This window comes from Artibeus jamaicensis, unplaced genomic scaffold, assembly GCF_021234435.1.
Source record: "Artibeus jamaicensis isolate MK-2021 breed Jamaican fruit bat unplaced genomic scaffold, CSHL_Jam_final contig_384, whole genome shotgun sequence".
Taxonomy (NCBI): Eukaryota; Metazoa; Chordata; class Mammalia; order Chiroptera; family Phyllostomidae; genus Artibeus; species Artibeus jamaicensis.
In genome coordinates, this window is record NW_026521810.1 from 7367259 (window position 1) to 7383466 (window position 16208).

The 16208-nt window shown below is 58.7% G+C and overlaps 2 protein-coding genes across 4 annotated transcripts in view; both read right to left on the minus strand.

The window, feature by feature from the left end:
* Window positions 1–1183: 1183 nt before the first annotated feature.
* SEMA4C (semaphorin 4C) lies at window positions 1184–10768 on the minus strand. Of its 3 annotated transcripts, none has more exons than XM_037154313.2 (15): window positions 10662–10768; window positions 8559–8704; window positions 6629–6777; window positions 6226–6288; window positions 5937–6035; window positions 5751–5847; window positions 5512–5628; window positions 5268–5419; window positions 5009–5184; window positions 4570–4714; window positions 4258–4480; window positions 4023–4135; window positions 3145–3302; window positions 2986–3056; window positions 1184–2870 (listed from the first exon to the last, which is right to left on the minus strand). In XM_037154313.2, exons 2-15 carry the CDS (start codon window positions 8665–8667, stop codon window positions 2038–2040), a joined length of 2505 nt encoding a protein of 834 aa, XP_037010208.2. In that variant the 5' UTR covers window positions 8668–8704; window positions 10662–10768; the 3' UTR covers window positions 1184–2037. The 3 variants fall into 3 exon arrangements, with proteins under 3 accessions (XP_037010208.2, XP_037010210.2, XP_037010209.2); XM_037154315.2 differs by having other exon boundaries at window positions 8559–8707; window positions 10662–10750; XM_037154314.2 differs by lacking the exon at window positions 10662–10768 and adding an exon at window positions 9968–10220.
* A 4594-nt stretch (window positions 10769–15362) lies between these two features.
* FAM178B (family with sequence similarity 178 member B) overlaps window positions 15363–16208 on the minus strand; it is an 85767-nt gene continuing 84921 nt past the window's right edge. Inside the window, exon 16 of the mRNA XM_053664673.1 lies at window positions 15363–15645. Coding sequence (XP_053520648.1) covers window positions 15613–15645 — 33 coding nt within the window. The 3' untranslated portion in view covers window positions 15363–15612. The remainder of the gene's footprint in view (window positions 15646–16208) is intronic.

The following is a 16208-nucleotide window of genomic DNA, read 5'->3' on the forward strand; positions in this document are numbered from 1 at the left end:
CCTCTAGGTCTTTCTCTACCTTTCCCGCAGCACCAAGGGCCAGGAAGACGGCTGACCGCGGCTACTTGAAAGACCTCACGGCATGATCCTCTCCTCCGGCTCTTCTGGCCCATTTCGGCCCCTTTTTCTTTTTGTGTGTGTGCCCTGACCAGGAATCTAACCCGCGACCTTTCAGTTCACCAACCGGTGCTCAATCCACTGTGCCACACCAGCCAGGAATGGCCTGTTTCTTGAAAACCCATGGAAGGCAGGAGCCACCAAGAGCAACAATGGTAAACCCAAGAGCAAAGAAAGGGCCTTTAGTTTGTGTGGCCCTCCCACGCTCCACTGCCCACTGTGGGCGCCTAGGACACTCAAGGCCTCTTCAGGCCACGGCAGACCGCCCCCCCCCCCAACAAGTCATGTTTACAGGACTCTTCACTTCCAGTCTGTGGATAATTTACACAGTCCAGGCTGGTTTTTGTTTTTTTAGATTTTATTCATTTATCTTTAGAGGGGAAGGGAAGGAGAGAGGGAGAGAAACATCAATCTCGTGTGTCCCCCCGCTGGGCACTGGCCTGCAACCCAGGTAGGTATATGTCCTCACTGGGAATTGAACTGCGGTTGTTTGGTTTGCAGGCCAGTGGTCAATCCACTGACTCACACCAGCCAGGGCTGGTCCATTTTTCTTGTATCTGTGCCCTGTACCACTGCTTGCATAGGACAGTGGCTTGGTGAGCACTGGGTGGCTCTGGGTCAAGTCTCACGTCCCACGAAGCTGAAACATTCCTGGCAACTAGAAGGCTAGTAATAGCTCTTCCTCGCCCTAAGATCCGTGGGAGCCCCAGCCTCCCAACTCGTAAGGTTGTGAGCCAGTGCACACAGCCTTAAGGGGCTTCCAGGAAGTTCCCCTCCTTCCGCCCTCCTTCCCACTTTCCCTCCCCAGAGTTCTGAGAAGTCAGCTCCTCTTCTGCTTTGACTCCCAATTCTGACTTCTCCCGCTGGCCAGAGGCCAAGGGTGGCTCCCAACAGGCCTTGGCCCTGGCCTGGTTCCCAGCCCCGCAGCCAGCATGGTGGGAAATCACTGGAAGAAGGGGAGCCGCTCCAGGACTACAGGGAGGTGGGGGGTCCAGCCTGGCTCGGCCCACAGGGAGCCTTCTCTCTTGAGACCCAGGTTTCAGCCCAAATGTCTCATCCCAGTCACTTTTATTTTCTTCCTTTTATTTGTCAATATAAAAATACTCAAATATTTACAACAAATAAATACGTAGGGACACAATAAGTTACAGTTAGAAGCCCTCCTCCAGGGCTGGGAGAGGCTATGCCGTATCTGTAGCATGCCCACCCTCTCTCCCCCTCCCCCCACACCTCTCCCAGCCCTGTGAAGGAGGCCAAGTATAAAATATCACTGGACCCCAGGGCCACGTGGGAGGCCCCTCCCCGCTTACCCCCAAACACACGGGAGACTCCACTCCCTCCCCAGAACCCTGAAAACTTTCACAACCCTAGGAGCAGGACTAGGCCCACCCCAGAGCCCTGCACTCCCCCCAGGGGTACAGCACCCTGCCCAGCCCACCCCCATATGTACATCCCTGCCCCTCCCTGGGGACAGCTGGGGGTAAGAGAAGCAAAGCGATCGACCCCTTCCCCTTCATAGCTCCAATGACTCACCAGGAGGACCCCAGGCCAAGGGAAGACTCCACAGACACAGGAAGACTGTGCCACACAAACACACCCGTGTGCACACACACATACACAAACACACCCACATCTCCAACTTCTGCCTTGAAGTTTTGGCTGCTGGGGTCCCATGTGTCCGTGATTCACAGCCCCTCACAGAGAGGAGGAAGACGCCTTCTGGGCGGCTGGTGCCTTGGTGAGCCACACCAAGTGGCAGTGCCCGTGCTGAGCAGAGCAGGTCCTCATGGGCGGGCAGGTGCTGGGCAGCGTCTGTCCCAGTAGAGCAGGTGCCCGCGCCATGTCCCTGAGGTAGCTGGTGCCTGTGCAAAAGTAGGAGCCACAGCTCCCAGGCTGCCCCACCAACGTGGTGGGGCTCCCTCATACCGAGGACTCCTCGGGGTTGGAGTCTGGCAGGGGCTGGCGCTGATGTAGTTTACGCCTTAGTTCATCTGCCAGCTCAGGCAGGGGGTGCCCAAGCCCCTCGCCGTGGTCCTCCCCACCTAGCTGTAGGCGCACATAACCATTGGCATTTGAGTTCCGCCCACCCCCCAGGTGAAGCCGAGTCGGGGATGGCAAGGGCTGGCCAGGGATGCCAGGAGGTGGGGAAGGTGGCCCAGTCGCAGGCTGGCACCGAGCGTGTCCAGGCACAATCTTGAGGGAGCCATCTGAGTAGTAGTAGCCAACAGGGTCCCAGAGTTTCTCGTCGGTCTCAGGGCCAGGGCGGAAGGGGGGGCTGGTGGGTTCCTTGGGAAGCTCCAGAGGGTACACCAGGGTTCTCTCTGCTGCCTTGGCTCCTTTCTCCAGCTCCTCCCTCAGCCGACGACGCAGTGACAAAACAAGCAGCAGCAGCACCAGGCACACGGCCCCGAGGGCCACCACAGCCAACCACACCAGCCCTAGGTTTTCCAGGGGCGCCCGGGCCTCCAGAGTCAATGAAGGGCCTGCCACCACAGCGACCAGGTAGCCTTCCGCAGCCAGCCGTGCCCCCTGCTCCTCTGAAAAGCAGTGGTAGGCCCCCGCGTGGCGGGGCTGGGCAGCCATCACAACGAGGGCCTGTAGTCGAGCATCGTAGAGGAAAGAGCCAGGCTGTTCTGCAGGCAGGTCCCGGCCCCCAAAAGTCCATCGGGCATGGGCGAGGTTGGAAGACAGGCGGCAGGGCAGTACCAGGTCTGTGCCCGCCACCACTGTGATGTTTTTGGGCGTGAACCTGACTGCAACGGCCGGGAAAGGAGAAGGTCCAGAGTTAGTGCAGGAAACCCTGGGCCAACACACTCCAGCTCCGGCCCAGGGCCCATCCCACTGGGAGGAGGACAAAGGACAACTCACCTTTCTTACTGCCACGGAAGTTACAGATGCCTGAGGTGTCTGAGACCATCACTTGCTGGATCAGCAGGGACCTGGTTAGGGAAGCAGGGTCCATCAGCATCCCTGTTCCAACCACCTGCCTTCCCCTCCCGGTCCCAATAGGAGCAGAGCCCTGCTTACCCAGAGTGGCCACCCGCAGCCACACAGCGGCTGGTATTGACGCTCCAGGCACAGTACGGGTCCCGGGCGAGGATGCAGTCTGCACAGGAGCGGTACTTCACACAGTCAGCCAGGGGCAGCTGAACCAGTTGTGAGCGGGAACCTGCAAACAGCAGCCTCTGCAAAGAGAAGCAGAGGGCATGGGAGGGTCAGCTGAGCCTAGACACATCCTGGACATGGGCGGGACCGCTGGGGGGCAGCGCATGGCCAGAGACCAAAAGAAGGGAGAAGCAAGGACGGAAATAGAAGCACCAAAGACCCCGTGGAGGGCTTACTACAAGCCAGGGGCCATCCTAAGCACCTTAGAGACAATCTTATTGGAGAGGAACAGGGCTGTGGGGCTGAGTATAATCACACACACAGCTCACACACAGCTCCAGCACAGTATGATTAAACAGCACGGGAAGTACTGTTTTCTGTGAGGCCCATCAAGCCTTCAAAATAGTAGCAGCATAGCATAAGCTGTTTTCCTGTTTGAAAGGTGATTGCCAATCTGCCATTATTCCATATTCTGGGAAACAACTTAAGCCACGATAGCTGGTAAAAGGCGAGCACATGCAAGTGCAGGGTGTCACAACAGGCCAGAAAAAGGTAAGATACCTGCAGCACCTCAGGAAAGTGGGAAGGCGCAGGGGTCAGGAATGGGAGGGGCAACGCAACCACACAGGGGCGTGGCTGCACACACAGCCTACAGAGCGCAAGATCCGTTGGGACTCTGATTTCCCAGAACTCGCCCCAAGCTACCCGAGCTGTGCTAGAGTGCCTCCCCAGCCCTGAAGGAGCCACGCACAAGACTAAGAAAGGTGGGGGAACAGCTGCCGGTGGGGCCCGATTACTACCTTGCTCCGGGCCAGGACCAGGCTTTTCATGGGCTCCTGGTCAAACACCTGCAGCTCCTCAATCAGGTGGACCCAGGGCCCCAGGCTCACAGCCTTAAGCAGCCAGCCATCTCCTGGGAGAGAGGGGGAAGGACAGAAATCAAGAAGGGGACAGGGGCCCCGGGGCAGCCCCAGATCACCCTATCCGGACACACGGGCCTTCGGCCAGCCTCCAGCAGCCAGCCTACGTGCCTACCTGTGCCAATGAACAGCACTGTGTAGGAAGCTCCGTCGAGCCCCGTGACCCGGTCCACCACCAGGTGAGTGAAGTTGGTGTCCTTCTTTACAAGCAGGGGTCGGCCCCAGCGAGGCCTCACCTTCTCTTCCATCAGAGGGTGTTTCTTGATGAAGTTGAGGGTGTTGTCAGGCAACTCCAGAGAACTGGTGTAGCCGTGCAGCCGGTGCCAGTCATTGATGCACTGGGGGGTTGAGGGTAGAGGAGAGCGGTCAGCCTGTGGGAGTGGCACCGGGGTGAGGGCGGTGGCACACGCTTCCCTGGACAACTCACCGAGCCCGGCCTCGGGCTGGGTATGGGGTCAGTATAGAGGCCCCACTTCTGGGACTGCTCGCGGTACTCCTTGTAGGGACCCTCGAACACCTTCTGGATCTCTCCCAGCTGGTACTCGCAGATGGCCGACAGGTCCACGTCGCCCCTGTCACAGCAAGGGCGGGACCCCAAGGGTCAGGGTTGGTGCCCACTTTACCCCAGCTCAGGGCAAGTCGGGGGAAGGCAGGGTCCAGCACAAAGCGGTTACGGGCACACACAGTGTGGTATGTGCCGTCAGGGGCAGTGCACTGGCCCATCTCCCACTGGGAGCAGATGCCCAACATCCTCCTTGGCTTCCAGAAAACTGGCCAGCTGGACTTGCCCAGAGGCCTGTACCATAAACCGCCCCTCACCTGAAGACCTGCTCCTTCCCGCCCCCAGGGATTCCTGGCCAGCTCACCATCGTGCCCGAAAAACCGCAAAGAAGGTGGTGTTGTGCCAGGAGGCATCCTGCAGGGTGTACAGCGCCTGCAGCTGGTTGAGGTAGAGGTGGCGACTAGGGGCTGAACACACCAGCTGTGCCTTCAGGAAGGTGGTCCACTTCTTCTGCAGGGTCCGTGCGCCCCCCATGTCTCCCTGGCAGATGACAAAGGAACGCTGGCAGTCAGCCCTGCGCAGCCAGCAGGGACCCCAGTGCCCGCCACCACACGCTGCCGTACCTTGCAGACTCGAGCCACTCGGGCCACCACCTGCTCCATGTAGCAGTCGTACTCCAACGCCCGCTCACTGAAGAAGAAGTAGACCTTGTCGTCGTCCCCAGTGAAGCTCCCCACGCTCTCCGGGACATAGGCAGAGCCAACAAAATGAGGTTCTAAGGGAAGGGGAAGAGGCTCCGTGAGGCCCTAGTGGCGGCCTTCGCCCCCAGAGCTCTCCCAGTCCCCGTGCCAGCTCCTCAGGGCTCACCATTGAGCCAGAAGGCCAGGTACTCTGTCTTAACCGGGTGGTGAGGTCCCATGTTACGCAGGATAACAGGCTCTGTGCCCAGGAAGTTGTTGAGTGTAGCCGAGTATAGCTCGCCGTCTACGGAGACACAGGGTCAGCCAGGCCAGAGAGAGGTGAAGGCACTACACTCAGGCCATGTGCTCCCGGATGGGAAGGAGTCCTAGGAGCATCACTCAGCCTACAGCGGGGTAGGCACTCACCCACAAGGAGGCCAGCATGGCCCTTCGCTGGGTCATAGGGGCACCTCCCCTTCCCATCCTCGAAGGCTCCACGCTCCAAGGTAAAGGTGACTATATCCTGGGACAAGGAAGATATGTAGAGTGAGATGCAGAAGGCCCAGCACCCAGAGCAGTGCAAGGAGTTAGAAGGAAGAGTGCAGCACTCACGATGTAGGTGCACTTGGGCTGGAAGGCATAGGTGCCACATGCATACAGGTGGGATGCGTTATACGGCTGTAGGAAGCGGATGAAATTGAAACACTCCGTCTGGAAAGAGAAATGGATCCAGTTAAAAGACAAGGGCCTGAGAATGGGGTCACGGGGACCAAGACCAGGTCCCAGACCTGTACTGGCACAAAGGGAGCCCTAGGCAGAGAGTGTGAGCCATGACGCCCAGCCAGGGGGAGGCAAAGGGTCCTGCCCACCCCCGCCCCTCTGGGTTTGTCCAAGCACCCACCCGGTTATTCTTCCCTTTCTGGATGCACTCGGTCTTCTTCTCCACAGGTGCCTCCCATGAGATCTGGGGACAGGGAGGGGGCAGATCAGTAACATCATAGGTACAGACTTAGCATGGCCTGTGACAGCCACATGAAGACACCAAGTGACAGTACGTGGTCCCCACTCCCTGGGATCTTATTTCAGGAGAGGACATAGGCCCCAAACAGCTCCACAGCAGCAGGAACCAGTAAGTGCTGCAGATGGGAAGGCAACTCTCGCCCACTACCAAAGGCTGCCTTGCAGACCCAGCAAGATTCCCAAGGGGGGGGATGTGGGGTGGGCCAGCCGGGCTGAGCAGCAGCCTGACCCAGAGAAGCCCCGAGGTCACCCGCCTGTGTGCCTCCCACTCCCCCACCTCTCACCACTCCTTGTAGCTCCAGGGCCTCCACGCTGAAGGCAAACAAGGCCTCCCGGGCCCCCACGTACAGAAGCCCGGTCTGCTCAGTCAGGGTCAGCGTCAGAAAGTCCTGAATGCCCGTTTGGGAGAACCGCCGCACCACTGTGGCCAGCTCTGCAGGGACAAGATGGCAGAGAGCATGGCTGTGGACAGGCAGGCCTTACTAGAGCTCTAGGCACCCCCATCCCCACTTGGAATCAGTTTTCCTCTGTACTAGACATTTTCAACTACTGTGCCACAGAAATTTTTAAAACAGGGGCACTGACTTCTTCTCCTTTGTATGGTCAAATAAAAAAATGACAACAGCCAACAACAGCTGTCCAGTGTGAATGAATCAAAAATATACCTATTTAAAAAATTTATTTAATTGTTGTTCAAGTAGTTTTCTGTCTTTTACTCCCATCCCAGCCCACCCCGGCAGTGCTCCCCACCTCCCCCCCAAAATACCTATTTTTTCGACAGATCAGCAAAAAATATATTTTTTGGTGTGCCACAGAATTTCAGTAATTAGTCTGTGTGGCATAAGATGAAAAAGGTTGAAACACACTGCTCTATACAATGGTCTCCTGGGCTTAACTGTCCTTGCTCCCCACATCAGGGGTTAGCACCCCATAAGCAGTGCAGCCCAGACCCCTGACTGGCAATAAAGGGCATTTGCCGAATTGCTGCCTGGCTGACAGCTCCTGTGGGCCTCCTAAACCTTCCCAGCCTGGGAGGGGCAAATCTGAGCTGTGAGAAGGAAGGAAGGAAGGACATCTCAGCCACAGCTTCCGGCCGGAGGAAGCCATCAGACTTATGGCTCTGACTCTCAGGGCCAGCAGCAACTCTGGCTGCAGAGCTGAGCACTTTTCCTTCCCAGCTTCTGTCCTGGTCTCTTCTGCCCACTGTCTGCATCACATTCCAGCCAGACCCTGGCCCCTGACCCAGTAGGGCAGGACGTACAGAAGTTGTGAGAGCTGCACTCCACCCCCCAAAATCCAGGTTGCCAGAGACACCGGCACAGCTAGCCACTGGTACAAGCAGGGGTGGCAGGGGAACATGAAGGCCGGGGCCAGGGGTGGCGCTGAAGCCAGGGGGCTAGGAAGCCTCGTTGCCATTCACCACGGAGGGCACCACAACATCATATAGTTACAGGATCCCTACATCGGCTCCCAAAATAGCTGCTGACCTGTCTTCATGGTCCCCCTAAATCAATGTAGCCTTTGAATCCAAAGGTGGGCCCAGATTCAGGCTCGTAAGGGAGTGCCTCATTAGTACCTGAGTACGGCCTGTGGAGGTGAGCTCATCCCAGGTCCCCAGAGTGCAGAGATGATACAAACACCTGACATCACCTCTGCGTACAGGTGTGTATGTGCGCAGTGAGGGCTGTAAGGTCCGCTGCCCTCCCCGTGATACCCCCCCCCCACATACATACCCATCTAGGGCCACCAGATGCCAAGAGTATCCAGGCAGCAAAGGGGTGTATTAAAGTTGATAAGGAGGCCCCTAGGGGCAGAGAGCTAGAAAGATTTGGTGGGAGGGAGGCACCCTTGGCTTTATGCTTATGCTGGCTCAGGCTTCTCTCACTAGACTCTCAGTAACAATTTCAGGAGCGAGGCATGGGGTGTGGTACGGAATGGTCCCTCTCCCTTGCATAATGGGGGCTGCCCAGTCCTAAGCGTCAGAGGCAGAAATAGAAATAGCCCAGGTCCTGAGCTGGACTACCAGTTCTAAGTCTCTGGGGTTACACTTCTTAGAAAGCTGGGTCACATGCATTGAAGCCTTGAGCCTGACTGACAGCAGAATAAAGCTAGCTCATTCTGAGGGGCAACTCCTTAGCCATCTCTCCCCCCTCAGCAGCCCCCGCTGGCCCCTCTCCCCAAAGTGGTATGTTTTCTCCAACTTCAGACACTCACCCCCAGAAGATACTGTCTTCCGGGGCACCAGGTTCCACCACACCTCAGCGCCAATGCCCAGGCCCCACAGCCCCACTGCCAGCAGCCAGACAGCCCATTGTGGGGCCATGGCACACACCCTGGCTCTAAGCTCCAGGCCAACTGCCCTGCTGGGGGAAAAGAAGAGGGTCAGAATAGCAGCCAGAGCAAACAGACCAAAAGGGGGCCCACACGGGCCCATGCCAGGAGGCACTGACAGGACAGAAGACCTCATCAGGCCTCCCCAGGAGCCCCCCCAAGCGCCCTTGCCCCCATCCTTGGAGCAGAGATAGAGTCCCCTCTCATACCTGGTCTCAGCCTCCCCAGCCCACCCCGGGAGCCTCCAAAGGACCATGGGATCTCCCTGAAGGGGAGGAGCTGAGTGAGCTGGGGGAGTGGACACTCGAAGACACCTTCTCTGGCCTCCAGGCCCTCCCCCACTCCCTCTCCTCAACAGGAAGTTATTTAAGAAAATAAAAAGGGGACTCCCTCCCCCACACTCAGGCCTGACAGATTTGATGATTTCTTAAAATAACCTCTGGAAGCAAGGACTTGACCCTACTGGAGCTCCAGACAGCCCATTCTGGAAGGTGAACCCCCGTAGTAGTGTGAAGGGGGCATGTGGTGGGTGGGTGGTGGGAGGACTTGATGCACCAGGCCCGGGGGTACTGCCCCAGCCTCTCCCCTCCCCCAGCGCAGACAATGGCCTGGCAGAGCCAGAAACCCCACTCCACACCAAAAGGGCTGAAGCAGGCCTGCGGCTGAAAGGGCTCGGCTTTCCCGAGGCCCCTTTGTTGCCCAAGAATGGAGGCAGGAAGTGGATGGGATGGGCGTGGAAGTGACCAGCGCCTCCCCCGTTCCTCCGTCCGCCTCCTAGGGACACTGGCCCTCGGGCTGGGGGCAGTGGGACCCGAGCCGAGCTAGTCCGATGGGGGATCCCCCGGCGGCGCACTCAGGCGGGGCGCCGCGGGGCGACCAGCCTGGGCGGTGGGGGTGGCGCGAGGGGACTCCCAGTAAACCGCGGAGCGGCCCCACACAGGATCCGAGGAGCCTTTCCACTAAGGGATCGCGCCTCCCGCCCAGCCAGGCCATCTGGGTTCATTTTCGCCGCTCCAGGCCTCCGAGACCGGGCACAGAGACACAGACGCTGGTGACCTGCCCACCCCAAAACAAAGGGTCCCCTACCAAAACCGCGTCCCTGGCCCCCCTTCTCCCCTCCCCCAGGTCGGGGATTTGAATGCAAACAAAGCGGCGGCACAGGGAGCGTGGCGGAGCCTAGTCTGCGGACGCCCCCTGCCGGCCCAGGACCCTACGCGGGAAGGGCGGGGGACTGGGGGCAGGCTTGCCCGATCAGTCCCCCAACAACCCCTAGCCCTCCTTCTGCCCCTTACCCCAGGCCGCGTCGGACTCCGTCGCGCGCTCGGACGTGCCCGCTCGGACGCAGGCACCGCTGTGCCCCCACTGCCTGCCTGCACAGCGGCGCCCCCACCTCCAACTCCGCCCAGGACGGGGAGATACGGGCGACCCCAGGTTTAATGCAGGGGCACGGGGTCCTAGCGGTGGCCCCCTCACCCTTGCCCACCCTGAACAGCGGGCTCAGGGCGAGAGCTCTAGCAGGGGAAAGGGCGGCCGGCTGAGCTCGGAAGCTGGCTTTCCAGGACACCCCGCCTCCCGGGCGGAGCGGGCGGGGGGCCACGGCGGGGAAATCCGATCCCACAACATCGGCTTCGGTCCAAGCCCGCCCCAAACTTTCCGTCGGGGGTGGGGGAGCTGGGGGCAGCTCTGGGGCCTGGAGAGGATCCCGGCCCCAGACCCGAAAACCCGAGGGACCCCTCCTCTTAGCCCCTCTCCCCAGACCAGTCCGCGCCTCCGCACCCCCTGGCTGTGGGCACTGCTTGCCCCACTACGAGCCTCGGCCGGGGAGGCACGAAGGACAACTGGGCCGACAACTGTGCCACCCCTGACCTTCCCTGCGCCCCCCATACCCTGTCCCTCGCACATAAGGCGGCCCCTAGCACAGTCGGGGGACAAAGGGGCGCCCGGTGCCCCGCGGCTGCGACCCCGCGCCGCTCTAGCCTCACTCACCCTCTCCTCGCCGCTGGAGTGCCTGGGCACCGCCCTCACGTTCGGCTCCGACCCCGGGCCGCCCCCGCCCGCCTCCTCCGCGTCCCCTGCGCCACCGCCCCTCAGTCCGACTGCGCTCCCCTGAGCTCGGGCTCCCCGCGCCACCGCGGCGGGCGCCGGCTCTTTCTCTGACGGCCGCTACTCCGCCCCTCCCCTGACGTCAGCCGGCGGGCTGGTGTTCCAGAGGAGGCCGGGGGCGGGCCCCGAAGGCCAGCCCAGGAGGGGGCTGCGACCGGCCAGGCCCCGCTTCGCGCCCCGCGGTCCGGTCCCCCCACCTCCCGTCCCTGTCCCGGCCCTGCCGTCCCGCGCCTAGAAGTCGCGGATGCGCCACTGTGCCGGGAGGCGCGGCAGGGTAGGGACAGGGGGCATTGTCAGGAGGAAGCGGACTCACCCGGCCTTTCCGAAGTGTGTCCTCAGGCCCACTGCGGCCTGGGCGGCCGGGCTCGGGAAGGGGTTGAAGGGCTTTGGGGTGAGGGTCCGAGAGAGGGGCGCAGGGGAAACCCGTCTTCTTAGGGCAGACCAGAGTGGTCTGCCTTTTGACCCCAACGTCCACTGGCCCCTGCAAGACTGCACCGGCCTCCCCCCCTCCCCCCCGGTCATCCGAGACACTGCCCTTGCTTTTCGCTCTACGGGCGCAGGGACCACTCAGCGCCCCTTGCCCAGCTCCCGGTAGCCACCTTCTACCCCCTGGGCCTAGCTAGAACCTCCTCCCAGGGAATAACTCCTGGAGCCACTAATAGGCTGACTAACAAGCGACATGAGCTCTGATGTTTGGATGAAAGGGGCTGAGGGCAGCTATGCTGGAGATCTACCACCTTCAGAACCGCCAGTCTCCGCCCACAGCCACTCCTAGAAGTAACTGGTAGCTCTGGACTCCTGGGTGTCTTTGAACTGGGAAGGTGCACAGAGGAACCCCAGAGAGGCCAGCACCCGGAGACAGATTACACCTCGGCTAGGGCAGAGGTGAAAAGGCAGGCTGGAGGCCCGGACGCTCGGGTGGTTGCCTGCCAGCCCAGCAGGGGAGGAAAGCTTTAGGGCCCTGTGCAGCAGATCTGGATTATAGATCAGTCCAGACAGAAGCTTTTGTTCTGAGTTAAGACTTGGCATCTGAGAGCAGAGACCAGAGAGTGGTAGAGATAACCGAGGAGGCAGCCCAGTCTGGGTTCAGTAACAACTAGGTCTTTGCGGGTGCAAATAAAGGGCCCTTCTCCCATGTTGGCCAAAGACATATTTCCCAGCTCCTTTCACCAGAGAAAAAGCTGTGATCTTAGAGATACCGGAGATAGGGAGTGAGCCAGCCAACTATTAGCATGGGGTGGGCAGTAGGCTCTCCACCTCAGCAGACTGAGAGGGAAAGGAAGAAGTCACACCCAGTGTCTATTTAGGTGAAGATGGGCTATAAGCAGAGCCCTTCACCTTTGTTCTGTGCTGTAGACTCTGCAACCTGCCTCCACTACATTTTCTTCTGCTCCACCCTCAAGACCACTTTTGCAAAACTGGGTATTGTTTTTCTCATTTTGTAGATAAAATGAGTCTCAGAGAGAACTGCTCCAAGTCACATAGATACTAATAGGGGAGAATGTTAAATCAGGCCCTGGGACTCCCGCCATCTTTACACTAAGTCACAGTGGATCCTGACAACTTTGGGGCCCCAAATGTTCCATTTCCTGCAGGTTTGCCTCACCTTCCAGCCCTCCGGCACAACCCGCCCCCCCCTTCTAGGTATAAGGGTTACTAGGCAGAGACTTGAGCTCCTGGCTGCACCTGCAAGATGGCCCCAGTGGAAAGTTTAAAAAAGGTGGTTTGGTTTCATTGGCAGGGACAGTCTTCCATTCCTCAAGGCAGGCTTCTGTAGTCTAATAACAGAGTCAAGGGAGCCCTTCTCTTCCAAAGGCTCCCCAAAGATAAGGCTGCAACTCTCCACACCCCTTTTCCACCTGTGCCCATTTCCTGCTGCGTTCTATTCATTTCCAGTACTGGCCTTTTCCATGGGTGGGTGGGCAGGGGATAAAGTTTCCTGCATGACTACTTGCTTATGATTCATACTTTTTAATATAAGCACAACTGGTCAAAAATGAGATTCTTAGGTCTTAAATTAGGAAACAAAATTACACATACACACACACACACACCCTAAAAAGGCTCCTGTACCTACCAACCTCCCTGGAGCTCCCTGGGCATATTCTGTGGAAGGTACCCACCCTCAGCCTTGGGCCCTGACACTCCTACTTCCTCATTTACTCAACTGCTTGTGGCCAAGTCAAGGAAAAACAGAGAGGTGTTTAAATGCCTTCTGAGTTTTGCTCTGGATACAGTAGCAGCTGAGGCTGGCCCCTAGAAGTGGGCTCAGGAGTCCAACCTAAAAAGCAAGGTTCCTCTCTCCCCTACATATTGATCCTATGCTATAGTGGCCCTCGTTTGAACTTCCTACTCCTTAGCTCTTCTGAGGCAGTTTCTGACCAGAGGGGCCAGGCTTCATACTGGGGTTCTCTAGACAACCCTGCCTGGCTACTTCCCTGGGAGCCTAGAACTGCTGTCAAGCCACTGGGGGAAATGAAAAAGCCTGGGTCAGTCACCCTTCAGGGATCTTTCTGAGGGCCTAGGGACTGAGGTCATTGGGGACATAGGAAAAGGACTTCCTTTCTACTTCCTCCTGAAGGAGAGTTATCAAAATCACCCACCTGGGACGCCTTTCCCTTCCCAGCCCCTCCCTGCCACCATAGCAAAAGGAAGCAGGAAAACATCCGTCACCACAACCCCGGATGCCGCTTTTCCAGGGGCTTCAGTCAGGATATCCCTGAAGCCTTTCCCCAGGGGCTTGTAGCTGGAAAGGAAAAGTGGTGAAGACACCAGCACCATTGTGAAATTCTTGGCCTAGAGGAGGCTGAGTCCATAACTCGTCCCAGACTAGTTTTAGAAGATATGGTCTGCCTGTGGCCAGTTCCAAGGGGGCCCATTACATGTCCCAGGGGATGGTGTACACCCTTGGGTGACCTCAAACCACACCTCTGCTCAGGTTACAGCTAGTCTCTGGAGGGACTGGGTTGACACCAACACCTCCTCTCTCCTTGGTGTCTATTTCTCCCCTGGAGATGAGTGTGTTTGAGGCAGGGCTTGAGAACTGAGACTGGGGAACAGGGCTCCAGGCTGGTCTGCTGAAGGACAGCTCCATCCCTTTCTCTTCCCTTTCTCATGGCCCCATGGGGCAGCTTAGAGACCTGGAAACTGCTGCCCCCCCCCTCCATCCTTTAGACCTCCCTACTCCGTTCTCTGCCCTTGGCAGTGAAACAAAGAAGGGAAATTGCAAAGGTGATTTCCAGGTTTCCAGAGCAAACTGAATGGCTGCAGTTTAACTGCCAGGATGTGCAGTGTCAGAAGTGGGCAGCCCTGAGGGAGGGTGCAGGAGGTTGGCTCACCAGAGCCTCTCTGATACATAATCGGAGTATCTCAGACCTACCCAATGCCTCTGAGGCCTCAGTGGTGCCCCGGCCAAGGGGGCCTGAGATGCAGCCAGGAACAGAAACCAGAACTCTCAGTCAAGTCACCTGGGCATCCAAGTCACCCTGGCGGAGGATTTCTCCCGCCCCTCCCTTGGCAAAGGCTGCGAGGCAGGGAGGCATCCTGCGTGGTACCCGGCCTCCTGAATTATAGATGCCCCCTGGCTCCCAGCATCTGGGGCCCAGCAAGGGAGGCAGTGTCTTAAACAGGCTCAGGAAGTGATGGGGGACACTGTAGGTCTCCAAATTGAGCTACTTGCAGTGAAGATCCTTTATTGTGGGGGAGCCTTTCTCCTAGTTAGCCCACCCTCCCCGATCTCTGTGGCTGGAAAGAGCAAAGGACAGGGACACACCGGCAGAGAAAGCCGAAGTACCCACCGTGGCGATGTTCCACAGGCGGACGCTAAGGCTAAACCACGGAGCGGGCACGGGCCAGGGGGTCAGGCATCATCGTTCCTCTCTGCTTCCTCTCTGCTTCTGTGGCCCCCACAAAACCCATTCCAACCCGGAAAGAGTCAGGAGTGGCCAGAGACTAGAAATGGATTCTCAGGATTGGAGGCGTGGACAGAGGGAGACAAATGAACACCCAGGTGCTTCCTCGGGTACAGCCTGTGGCAACCCCATTCACTTCTCGAGGAGGGAACAGGTGAAGGACATCCAGCTCCCATTGGGGATCAGCACCCTCAAAACTTCCCTCAGGTAAGGCTGAGGGAAGCGATGGCAGTATCGGGAACTGTGACACATCCCCCCCACACTTATAAGTCTAGAGAGTTGATTTCAGAGCTCAACAACAGACAACTGAGTGTGATTACAGCTTTGATCCACTGTCTCACTCTGGGGAATCTTCCCCAGTGGGGTGGGAGTGGGCAATGGTCCCAGACTGGGTCCAAACACACGTCCCCCAGCCAGGTGCCAGGGGGTTTCTGGGGCCACAGGAACAACTGATCCTCCTCGGAGATTTACAGACGGCCCCCCGCTGTGGGGCGGCAGGGGCTGAGTCCCAGTCACATGACTGTTTGAGGTGAGCATTCAGCAAACCGCATGCTGGGCAGGAGACCTCAGCACAGGGATTGCAGGAACTCACCTGAACCACTGATGTGAAATTGACTTTAGTGCGCACAAAGAAACCTCACGTCGGTGACAGGGAGAGGAAGGAGGGCGGGAGGACTGCAGCCTGGGAGGGCCTTGGGGGAAGAGGACGTGCCGGGCGGGGAAGGACAGCTGTGGCTGTGGGGTGGGCAGGCAGGGAGAGGCAGGGTCCCTTGCCGGTGGGGGTCAGGGCAGTGGTGGAAGAGGGCTCTTGGTTCATCAGACTGGTCCTCCTCTGGCCTCCATTCTTTGCTCCTTCCAGTTCTGTAGGTCCTGTTCACTCCCTGCCAGAGCCAAGAGCCACGGGCCACTCCTACCCTGCTCCATTAGCCGTCTTCCCAGGGGTGGCAGTACTGGGCCTGTGGCAAGGTGAAAAATAGGGTGTGGTAGCCCCGGGCCCTGACCTTCTCCAGTTCTCCAGTGTCCATGCAGCATCCACGACAGCCCTCCTCTGTGCCAGATCCTGAGTGACAGGACTCCCGGGGCTCACCACAGGCAAGGACAGCAGGGCGGCAGGCCACAGGGCCACACCTCTGCCTGGGTTCCCTCCACTCACTGCTCACAGCCCCAGGGCAGTGTGAAAGAAAGGTAAGGACAGCCTCCCGGCTTGGCCAGGACACAAATCACTTTTCCTTCTTTTCATGACAAACAGTTTCCCACCAAAAGACTAGTGTGATCTAGTTCCTTGGGGACTGAGGGTGAGGTTTGCTCTCCAGCTTTCTCAGGGACTTGCGAAATCTGAGACCCAAGCCACAGCCTGTGGCAACATGTCAGCCCCAAGTCAGAGGTTACAGGCGAAGGACCAGCTCACGGAAGGCAGAGGAAGGGCGAGCCGAGGAGCACTGTGGAGGGTGGGTGCTCACTGCCACGGAGGGCTGGGGGCCCAGGAGGGAAGTGCCCCTGAGCCAGCCGGTGCTGTTTG

Coding starts and splice junctions, on each gene's coding strand:
- SEMA4C (XM_037154313.2), bottom strand. CDS start 8,667: ATGGCCCCACAATGGGCTGTCTGGCTGCTGGCAGTGGGGCTGTGGGGC. Junction 5,848..5,936: donor AGCCCAAGTGCACCTACATC/GTGAGTGCTGCA, acceptor TCCTTGTCCCAG/GATATAGTCACCTTTACCTT. Junction 4,136..4,257: donor AGTGCTGTTCATTGGCACAG/GTAGGCACGTAG, acceptor CCTCTCTCCCAG/GAGATGGCTGGCTGCTTAAG.